The 11,402-nt window shown below is 45.4% G+C and overlaps 1 protein-coding gene across 3 annotated transcripts in view; it reads left to right on the top strand.

Annotated features, from left to right (window-relative positions):
- Positions 1-4,031: 4,031 nt before the first annotated feature.
- LOC143828404 (rho-associated protein kinase 1) overlaps positions 4,032-11,402 on the top strand; it is a 90,134-nt gene continuing 82,763 nt past the window's right edge. Inside the window, exon 1 of one of the 3 annotated variants that reach the window (XM_077318831.1) lies at positions 4,032-5,097. In XM_077318831.1, the coding sequence (XP_077174946.1) occupies positions 5,005-5,097 (93 nt within the window). In that variant the 5' untranslated portion in view covers positions 4,032-5,004. The remainder of the gene's footprint in view (positions 5,098-11,402) is intronic. The other 2 variants (XM_077318832.1, XM_077318833.1) reach the window with 2 other exon arrangements.

The following is an 11,402-nucleotide window of genomic DNA, read 5'->3' as shown; positions in this document are numbered from 1 at the left end:
TTACTTAATATCACTTGTTTCATCAGCAATGCTTTGATCCTTATGTAGGTGTTGAGTAACTGTTTTCAATCAGCAATGCACGATTAAACTCCTAGTTGAGGCAGCAAAGAAGGATGTCACTGATCTTCTGCAGCTCAATTTTAATGCATGTCTCCTTATTAGGAATATAACTGGACGGAGAAGGGACACACAAGGACTTGCAGAAGCATCTGATTTCCTCACTAGCCATTATTTCTTGTTTCCCTTCCTTCAAAGCATCCCTGGCCCAGTTGTGCAGTTCTGGCTTCCAGGCCCAGTTGCATGGAGGGAAACTCACAAGGATTTGTAAAGACAACTCTGTTTCACATGTATTCCTTTCCACGCATTATTCCTTCTTTCACTTGTCCTGGCAACCCCCATAACCTTACCATTCCCTGCTTCCTTTTTCCTTCCTAGCCACTCACCAATATTTCACCCCCAATCTTCAGTTATTTGCTACATCTATACCTTGCCGTTCTCCCCGGTGGGGACCTCCAAAATTACATAATTCTCTTAGCCTTCATTTCCTAGCCAACAGTGGGCACAGATACAGGTAAATGCTGCTAGCCAAACACTCTTTTTTCCTTAAAGATCAAACTCAGGAGCATAGAGTATAATAAATATGTAGGCAGAGTTCCAACTTCTTACATGAGAGTTGTGATTTTGTCTGGATTGGCACTCCATTTCAATCCTGACTTGGAATCTTGGTTTAGAGTCTTGTTTAGAGTCAAGAGTTTAAACCATAATTTGTTATTTTATCTGAATCACAAATTTGGGATTGCCACAAAAGCAGATTAATTTCCCAACTACATTTTAGGGGATGAGGTCCAACCAGTCTGTAGCTCTAATATGAAAACAAAGTAAGAAAGCTGAGGTGACTGACTTCTCCATGCAAGTGGATAACAAAGACCACAATTATGAGCAAATATCTTGGTTGTGTAATGCAGTGGTCCTCAATCCCCGGTCCAGGGACTGGTACCGGTCCGTAGACCATTTGGTACCAGGCCGCGGCTCCTCCTTTTCCTCCTCCCCGGCTGCTGCCTTGGGGGCTGCCCTGCCACTCTGCCGCCGGCTCACCTTTGGTGCTCTCCAGCAGCTGCCATGGCTGGGGCTTCCCCTCGGTGTGGCACTGCGCAGCTGCTGCTGGCAGCGCCCCCCCAGCAGGTGGTGGGAAGTCAGGGGCGCCAGCGGGAAAGCAAGCGGAGCAGGGGGTCAGCCGGCGGCGATGTCCCTCAGCAAAAGACTACCCCCCCTACCGGGCCTCAGTAAAATTATTAAGGGTTGGCCGGTCCCCAGTGATAAAAAGGTTGGGGACCACTGGTGTAATAGGTTGCCTTGGTAATCTGAAATAGCTCTCAAGGTCTTCCAAGGTGTTGATGCTGGGCATTTAAGACACGCACAGTTATTGCTGTTTTGGGGGAGAAGAGTTCCTTCCTTGTTTACAAATGTCCAGATTTTAGTGCAAGCCTGGGGATTCCTATGGGTTTTAAGACTGTAATATATGATGATGATGATGTCATCCGTTTAGTCATGTCCGACCCTCGGCGATTCTATCAGGATGTCTTCGCCATACACCCCTGTCTCTTGACTGCTTCTTTTAGTTGGTTCATGGTCATCCCTGTATTGGCTTTGATCGTGTCAAGCCAGCGGATCCTCTGGTGACCATGTTTCCTTTTGCTGCTGACCATGCGAGCATTAATGATTTTTCTAGCGAGTTTGATTGCATGATGTGTCAAAAGTCCATATATTATATAGGATTCACAAATTATGTACATTCTCAGGCTAAGAAAAAAATGTGAGGAAATACTTCTGCTACAGTGATTCTCAACCTGTGGGTTGGGACCCCGTTGGGGGGTAAGCGACCCTTTCACAGGGGTTGCAGCAGGACGAGCAGCTTGGCTGGGGCGGAGGCGTTGCCACTGTTGCTGCTCCCCCTGCAGCCACCAGTTGCTCCAGCAGTGCCTTCAGCACAGCGGAGTCTCCCCCAGGTGCTCCAGGTGGCGGTGCAGCTCGGCGGGACATTAGGCAGAATTGAACTGAGAAACCCCGGGAAAAAACCAATTTATATACAATCAAGAACAATGAATCTTCACATCATTGGTCAGTTTCAATTTAACTTCTGTGAAAGAACACTTGCATAATTTTATGGTTGGGGGTCACCACAACATGAGGAACTCTATAAAAGGGTTGTGGCATTAGGAAGGTTGAGAACCACTGTGCTATCAGTAGCTATGGGTTGTAATGCTGAACCTGATGACACATTAAAGATTTCTTAAGAAAAAAGATTTTTGTATTGTATAGAACCTGAATTATACAAGTATGACATCCAGCTTGCAAAATAACTATTATATGATACTAGCTTCAAAGCCTTTTCCTAAGAACGGGTCCTGAAAGGGCCCCCTCCCCTGGCCAGGCAGCTTCAGGTGGCTTTGGGCCGCAGCTCGCAGCCAAATCAAGTGGGGCAGGCTGGGGTTGGGCAGTTCATTAGCAGGGCCAAGACAGAGGTCCTTAGCAGGCAGTCAGCAGGCCCTCATGAGCAAGCCCAGCCTAGCTGGCCAGGAGCAAGGCCTCCACCACGACCCTTTGTCCAGGGCCTCTCCCCTTACCTGCTGCTGGCTCCGGGCACTGAGGCGTATGAGAGCAAAGAGGCTAGAGTCCAGGCCGGAGGGCGAGAGCTGCAGGGGCAGGGCCAATCAGGGCAAAGCTGGCTGCCCCGATTGGCCCTATTCCAACTTGGACAGCCGGACACGTCCCACCCCCTAGGCTGTTTCAGAAATATATAGAGGAACAACAATGGGTAAGGATGAATGATTCATTTGGCAAGAAAGAACCATTTAGAATGTTGACAAACTCAGAATTTTTAAACTATATTAAGTCAGGATTAGAGAGCACTTTCCCCTGGTGGTTATTGTCAAACAATTTCTTCTGGAATTCAGAGTGATCCCTGGGAGAGGAAGGTGGACTGTGGACTTCTCCTAAAAAGAATTAGATAATGTTTTGAGTATGTCTAGTTTGTACCCGAATTTTTAATTAAAACATATTCCTAAAGATATGCTGGGGCTGGTGTGGGAGGGGACAAGGGATGGGGTGGAGAGGGAGGGTTAGAGAGGTTTTTAAATTGTTTTTTATATGTTGTGAATGTGATCTGTCATGAGCCATCTGTGCTGGGAATGGCGGAATATAAATGTGAGCCATAAATAAATAATAAAGCATTTTACTATATGCTTCCAAGAGGAAAGAATTCCCTGGAATATTTCAAGAAGCAGAGCCATGCAAGGAGAGACTGAGCTTCTCTGTTTTGTTCAGTGATCTTGTGAGTGGCATAGAAAAGAGCAAATCCTCATACAGGGCAGACCACTTGAACGGAGTGCAGATGATCCCAGGTACAATCCCGAGTTCAAAGAAAGCTGGGAAAGTCCAGAGATTCCTAGGCAGCTGCTACCAGTGAGTGTACAGAGCCGAAGATTCTGACTCCTGTGTTGACATGCTTTAGGTCAGAACACGCCATGAACGAGAGGATATCTTCCACAGATCATCTATTCTAAGGAAGCAACCGCAGCCCCAGATCTTTAGCTCACACACCGCTGCTGAATAGTTTGGGAGTGGAGTAGACGTGTCTTGAGCTGTCCTTACGCACCGGCCATTTTTGTAACTTGCAGCTTCGGCTTCAAGCGCTTCTATGGCTGCGAGATTCGACTCCACCCGCCGCTGCTGTGCTGGTAGCAACGGCTAGCATTGCCTCAACGCTCCACGTGCGGGCCGGGAGCCGAGCCGTGACGCTCCCGCTCCCCGTAACTCGAACAGAAGGCGGCCCAGGGGCGGGGAAGAGTCTAGACAGAGCCCGGAACACCAGGAGACGCCCACACTTGGGCGCGCGCGCGCGCAGTTGCCCCCGCCCGGGCACTCGGCGCTTGGTTTTCTTTTCTTCTTCGATTCCCCCCCCCCCCATCACGAAGGCGCATGCGCCCTGCGATCCGGTCCCTCGGTCTGTTTGAACAGGAAGGCGGACATATTTGTGTGACTCTGCCCTCCTGGATGAGTTGCTGAGGCAGCGGTGGCCGCCCTGGGGCCCTCGTTCTCTTCCCTTCGCTCGGTTTCCTCGCGCTGGGGAGGAGCGGCCCTTTCTCTTCCGCGGCGGAACTGGGCAGGGTCGTCGAGTGGAGCCCGGCCCGGGCAGCTGTGCGCCACTTCCCCAGTTTTGAAGCCTCGGGAAGGGAACTATTCGCAGCTCCAGTCAGGAAAGAAAGGCGGGGGGGGAAGACGAGGAAGGAAGCAGCAAAGCGGCGACGACGAGGGGAAAAGGGGCGCGCGAAGGAAGGAAGATGCTGCAGCCGTTGCGCGGCCGTTGGTGAAGCCGCGCGTGTCTGGAGGGCAAGGCGGAGGCTGCTTCCCCCTCGAGAAGCGGGGCCAGGGCGGCCTGTGCGGCAGCTGGCATCCTCCTCCTCCTCCTCTTTCGCCCCGCTGCGGCTCGGGCAGGGAGTGGAGCTGCGCCCCTCCTCGGGCCCGGGTCCCTATGGAGGGAGCAGGCCGGTGACGCTGTGAGGTTTCCTGTTTTCATGGTAGGCCCCTCTCGCTCGGCTTCCCTTCGCTCGTGCGGAGTTGGCACCGAAGAGGAGGAGCGGCGGCGGCAGCAGGAGGAACCGCTACGCTGGCTGCCAGGGCGGCTGCCTGGATGGGGCTATGTGGCTGCAGAGACCTTGGGGCCCAAGCTGGAGGCAAGAGAAGACTGGCGAGGCTGTGACGGCAGCCTAGACCTTCAGGGGCGGTTGGGAAAGACTGTCCCCTGGGGAGGGAATAGCGCCTCTGACCCCACTTTCGGCTCGAATTCTTTGTTTTGTGCGATGATGTGCCGGGGGGAGAGCATGAGGGACAACTGCTCTGCGTCCCCGTCTCCGCTCTGATAACGTGGGCTAGAAAAGCCAGCTCAGGGGTTGCCCCTGTTCGTTTTTGCTTTTCTGTGGATTAAGGCGACTACCGTTCGGCACCATGTCGATAGGAGACAGTTTTGAATCTCGATTTGAGAAAATCGGTATGATGTTAAGGGACCCCAAATCTGAAGTGAACGCTGATTGCTTATTGGTGAGTTGCATGTGCTCCTGTTTAATACATTAATGATACCGCAGGCTTTCCTGGGAGGAGGAGAATTCGGCAGTGGATACTTAACGATAGCTTCTGGTTGTAAATGTAATTTCATATTTTTCCTATCCTACTGTTTGCAAGTTGTATATATGGCTTTGCGATATTGCTTTGCTTTCACTGTTTGAGAAGCTTAAGGTATGAACTGTTAACACTTGGATGTTGCATCCCAGAGAATCCCTGATGGATTCTTTCAAGGGCATGGATGTGGCATTTTTTTCTTGAAGAATGGCATTTCCTCAAATAGAGAAAAAATGTAAGTAGCTCATCTATAACCAGTATCTTCTTATGAGAACGAGTCAGCATATCAGAAAATAGAAGAGTGACTGAAAAGCTCATATTTAGTATTTTGTAATATTTTGGTTATTGCTAATAGAAAGAATTAAAACTTGTAAAATATGAATAATTTACTATATTTAACATCTTGTGTACAGTGCAAAAGACATGCTGTCTTGAAGGTCATGATACTTTAAACATTTCTATTTTTCTTGTTGCCATAGCTCAAACCATAGTGTAACTGCTGGTACCAGAATGGTAGACATCACTTAAGTCTGTTTAGCTTGTAGTTGACTTTTTTAGAGTATCTCTTAAGTATTTTGAATTCTGAGCTGACGCAGATTGAACAATGAATCTCTTCTTTGTTAGGAGGCAGTTTGTTATAAAACTTACAGTATGAGTTCTCAGAAGATGGCAGTCTTCAAGCAAAGGTTGGATACACACTTTTCTTGGATGCTTTAGGATACTTAGGGCTAATCCTGCGTTGAGCAGGGGGTTGGACTAGATGGCCTGTATGGCCCCTTCCAACTCTATGATTCTATGATTCTAAGATGAAGACTTCTTCTAAGGCACTTTGGCAGAACCTTATTATGTCAGCACTCTATAAAGTTGTAGCTGTAGCTATAAAGTTCTTGCTAGTTTGCATCATTCATGCAACTTTAATAATTTTTGCCCCTCAGAACTTAACTGCTCAGTGATTGACTTCTGTAGTTGTGCATGTTTCATCATACTGTGATCCTTCCCAGTATGCCCAATAGTCTTAAGTAAGTAGGTTGTTTGGATGCGAGAAGTGAGTCTTTTTGGTATAACTAAATAAAGGGGATTGGCTCTTAACAGGAGGTGAGTCCTTTTAAGTAAAGTGGTTGTTACCTCTGCCTTATTATAAAACTCAGATTCAAAGATTTAGATGGTGGGCAGTTGTATGCCTGATACAAACATTGCCATTTTAGTGGAAGAGTTATTATGTGCAACGAGTACATTCTAATGTTGGTGTAAGAAATGTCACAGTATAACAAAGTTGCTTTTGAATTTGAGTTCTTCCTAGTGGACCCTCATATGTGAGCTGTTCAGCCTATGATAGCTATACTTTCATCTCGATTTTGGCTAACACTTAGCTGTGCTGTTACAGGCTGAAGTACAAGTACAAAAGCAAAGATGAGCTGAACCCAATCTAGTTTTGGCACAATGAAATAGGGCCATGTGATTAGGTCCTTAGATGTTTTTTATTCTTGTTTTGCTCGCATCATAAAATAAGTTACAGCTGTAGAGTATGCAAGTGTAGAGATCTGGAGGCTATTGTGTTAAAATAAATAACATCAAAATGTATTAGGACTTTTCTCAAAGACTGTTATATATTATAATAATGAGATATTGAAGGCTATTAACAGTACCCATTACAGGGCCAGTCTGGATACTGACAAAATGTTGTTAATCAGTTTTGTAATTAATTGAAGTTTGCAGTGGTGGTTACTAGTGAATTAATTTTTTTAGGTCTGTGGTTGTAACAGTTGCACAGTTGAGGGGGAGGAAATATATTTGATTTATTTTCATCCATCATAGGGTTGCTATCTTCTCCTTTTAAAATAAAAGTAGGATTCTGATTTAATATTAAAAGGGAAATATTGTAGAGCTGATTCATAACATTGGCAGCCTTGAAGAAGCCCTATAGCTGGGAGCTCTTGCTAGGCATGCGTCTTCAGATGTTTCTTCTTTATGACAGGACAAACTTAAAAGTACTCAGAACCTGTGGTCATGTACCCTGTCCATGTGGAAGGTTGTAACAATTAAATAACTCTCCTACCTGCATCTGTCTAAATATGAAAGCATGTCAGTCCCAGTATGATACTACTATGCAAATACTTAAGAACATTTATTTAGTTTCAGAGGGTAGCTGTGTTGGTCTGCAGTAATAGGATTAAACTTGAGTATAGTATTACTTTAAAGATCAACAAGATTTTCAGGATATAAGCTTTTGAGAGTCAGATATAACTCTAAGGTTCTACTGGACTGTATTCTACCTCAATTTTCTTCTCAGTTGGGACACAAAATAACTTACAAGAAGGTTCTCCCTGCTTCCATTTTTATCCTCATAACCTACCCAGTGAGTTCTTTTAGGCTGAGAGAGAGTGATCTGACCAAGGCAATACAACAAGCTTCCATGGGAGAGCAGACATTCAAACCTCCAAGATCTTATTCCAGTACATTAACTACTATGCCACACTGGCTTTCAAACAAGAACAGATTTCTACATCAGGTATATTGTCTTAAGTCTAGAGTTGTCTTAGTGAGTCTAGCATCCTGTTTCACACAGTGGCCAGTTATTTGTCTTGTCACATACAAACGTCATATAGATATATGTTATTGTGTTTAGGCAAAGGCCATTAGAATACATATACAATTAAAATCAATGTCTGATATAAGACAATCAAACAGTATAAACAAAGGTATAGAAATCAGATCCGAGTAAACACCAAGCACTGAAAGGTTAAAAATATGATGGGGGTCACATTGGCTTGAATTTTCCTTGTAGTCAGTGCAAACAATGACACATTATAACCAATCAAAAGGATTAGTATGTAATAAGACCTATTTATCTGTGTCAGTATAAAACTATTTTCCGAATAGAAATCTAGTTATGAATATAGTCCTTGGTTCCAAATATAAACAATCTAAAACATGAGAAAAGTCTTTGAGAGCAGGTTCTCCACAAATATGTAAGCAAAGGGCTAAAGGTACAAAAGTAAGGCCAGTGGCACAGTTTAAAAATGTAAATGGGTAAAATTCATTCACAGATTTTGTGAAGAGATGGTAACTAAATAATCAGATCTCAAGTGAAAAGTAGCTTAAACAAGGGGAAATGTGAGATTGTGTAGTTGTGTCTCTATCAAATAAGGCGGGAGTCATCAACCCCTGGTCTGCGGCCTGGTACTGGGCCACGAAGGCCACGGTACTGGGCCGCCGGCAGCCGCACCTGCCTCCCCCCCCCCACAGCGAGAAGGAAAGGAAGAGGCAGGCGCGGCCAGTAGCACGCCGGCGACGTAAACGTGCATGCGCGCAGTGACCAATTCTGTAAGTTAGAATCATAGAATCATAGAATCATAGAGTTGGAAGGGGCCATACAGGCCATCTAGTCCAACCCCCTGCTCAACGCAGGATCAGCCCAAAGCATCCTAAAGCATCCAAGAAAAGTGTGTATCCAACCTTTGCTTGAAGACTGCAAGTGAGGGGGGGGGGAGTTCACCACCTCCTTAGGCAGCCTATTCCACTGCTGAACTACTCTGTGAAAGTTTTTTTCCTGATATCTAGCCTATATCGTTGTACTTGTAGTTTAAACCCATTACTGCGTGTCCTTTCCTCTGCAGCCAATGGGAACAGCATCCTGCCCTCCTCCAAATGACAACCTTTCAAATACTTAGGCTATCATGTCCCCGCTCAACGTCCTTTTCTCCAGGCTGAACATTCCCAATGTTGGGTCCAGAAGCCTTGTCAGCAGAACATGGAAGCCAGGTCTTTATCTGCTGTTGCACACAAGCATTCCTTTTAATACTTCCATGAATTTTTAAAACGTAGAGTGGCTGTCTCTGTGTCCCATGGATCGAGGTGGGTCAGCACTGCTTGTGTTGCTTGATCTCATGGCATCATTGGACACAGTTGATCATGAGCTTCTAGTTCGTTACCTCACTAACACCAGGATAAGAGGGACAGCCCCTCAGTGGCTGATTTCTTTCCCCTAGGACCGTGGACAGAGAATAACCAATCACACTGCTGTCAAATCCCACATGGAGCGGTTCTGTTCCCAATTTTATTCAATATCTTTATGCACCCTCTTTCCCAGCTGGTACAGAGGTTTGGATTGGGATGTCATCAATATGGAGATGACACCCACCTCTTCCTCTTGATGGATGGCTGCCTTGATTCACCCCTAGGGTCATTAGCCAGATGTCTGGAAGTAATGATAGGATGGCTCAGGCAGAGCCATCTGAAATTCAACTCTTCAAAGGTGTAGGTCCTGTGGCTGGTTAGAAAAGGCCCCAGCAAGAGAGTGCAGTTGCCCTGCCTGGATGGATTTCAGCTATCAGTGGCAAATTCTGACAGGAATCTGGGTGTGATCTTTGATGCCTCCCTCTCTGTGAAGGAACAGGTCACAAGCTTGGCTGGCATTTTTTTTTAACCTGTGCCAAGCTAAGCTACAAGCACCCTACCTGGCCCCAGAAAATCCAGCTGCAGTGATCCATGTGACGGTCACCTCTAGCCTGGATTACTGTAACTCACCCCTGCTCTGGAAACTACAACTGACACAGAATGCAGCAGTCAGGGTCCTCACAGGAATGCCTTGGAGGGCCCACATTTAGCCTGTACTCCCAACAGCCGCACTGGCTACCAATTGAGTCCCATATCAGGCTTAATGCCTAGATAATTACCTTCAAGGCCATATGTGGTCTGGGCCGGGTAAACCTGAGGAACCACCTCTCTTCCTATGCCTCCCTGATTAATTCCAGTAGGCTGGTGATCCCTGGCCCCAGGGGAGCAAGTCTGGCCTCAACCAGAGCCAGGGCTTTCTTCGTTCTGGCCCCCACTCGGTGGAATGAGCTCCCAGAGGAGATCAGGGCCCAGCAGGAGTTAGCACAGTTCTGCAGGGCCTGCAAAATAGAGCTCTTTCACCAAGCTTTCGGTTGGGGCAGTGAACCAATGCCATCGACTCAGGCCCCCAGAACCCCTCACCACCAGATATAGCACAAGGCAACCCCAAGTCCACCCACCTCATCGAGCAACAGTTTGTATTATATGGTTATATATAGTTAACAGTTTAAAATTTACAGTATCTACAAGTTAGAAGTTTACAAGCTTAATTTCTAGATATTGTACCAATATTGTAATGGAATTTGTTAACTGTGAATTCATACTGTAAACCACCCTGAGCTTCAAGGGAATGTAGTATAAATATGTAAGAAATAAAAATGTAAGAAATAAATAAGCAAGCAAGCTGACATGTTTTGAATCATTTGCCCTCCACCTCAGATGTGTTTTCTCTGTCTAGAAAACTAATTAAACTAATTAGCTTATTCTTTATAGATGTAAGACTTCTGGATATTTAGAAGCCATGGAAAAAGAATGTTTTTTTCCAGAATTTTGGAAAAAAATGGAATACTAAAATATATGCAAGTGCAAATAATTCTGTTTGATACCGTATTTTTTTCATTTTTTGTCAGACAGCAGGTAGAGAATTATTATATCCTATGTTTTTTTGTTATTTTTATATTTATATACTGCCCTCCCCTGAGGCTCAAGGCCTGTATTTCCATCTTGGACAATACAGTATAGGTAATGGACTAAATTTACAACTACTTTGACACATACAGAATCTGTCTTTAATGGGGATGTGGTGATACTTGCCTATGCTGTAAGCAAGCATCTGTTGGAATCTGGGTTCTGTTATTGCTTTCCTGACACTTTGATATTATGTAAATAATAAGCATAATGGTCTTATGCAATAGCTTTATAGCAATAAGATTATTATTTACTTCTTAGTCCATGCTTACATGAAATGTATAGGTCTTATGAAGCATCTGTTGAAACCCATAAGTAATTGTCTGTTTTGGGGATATTAATTAGTGCTCTATTTTATCAAGGCAGGTCTGGGTCCAGCACTCCAGTCTCAGTTGTTTATACCAGCATTTATTTGGTAACATAGAATCCAACATATCAGATAAGTCAGCATAGGTTAAGAGCAAGGACTTCTAATCTGGTGAAGCGGGTTTGATTCCCCGCTTCTCCACATGCAGCCAGCTGGGTGACCTTGGTCTAGACATAGTCTTGATAGTACTGTTCTGATTCAGCAGTCCTGTCAGAGTTCTCTCAGCTTCACCTACTTTACAGGGTGTCTGTTATGGGGAGAGGAAAGGAAGGCAATTGTAAACCACTTTTGAGACTCTTTCAGGCAGTGAAAAGTGGGAAACCCCACTATCAAGTTG

This window comes from Paroedura picta, unplaced genomic scaffold (assembly GCF_049243985.1).
Source record: "Paroedura picta isolate Pp20150507F unplaced genomic scaffold, Ppicta_v3.0 Ppicta_v3_sca25, whole genome shotgun sequence".
NCBI classification, from domain to species: Eukaryota; Metazoa; Chordata; class Lepidosauria; order Squamata; family Gekkonidae; genus Paroedura; species Paroedura picta.
Note: the sequence above shows the minus strand (reverse complement) of the source record. Positions and strands in the feature narration are given on the sequence as shown.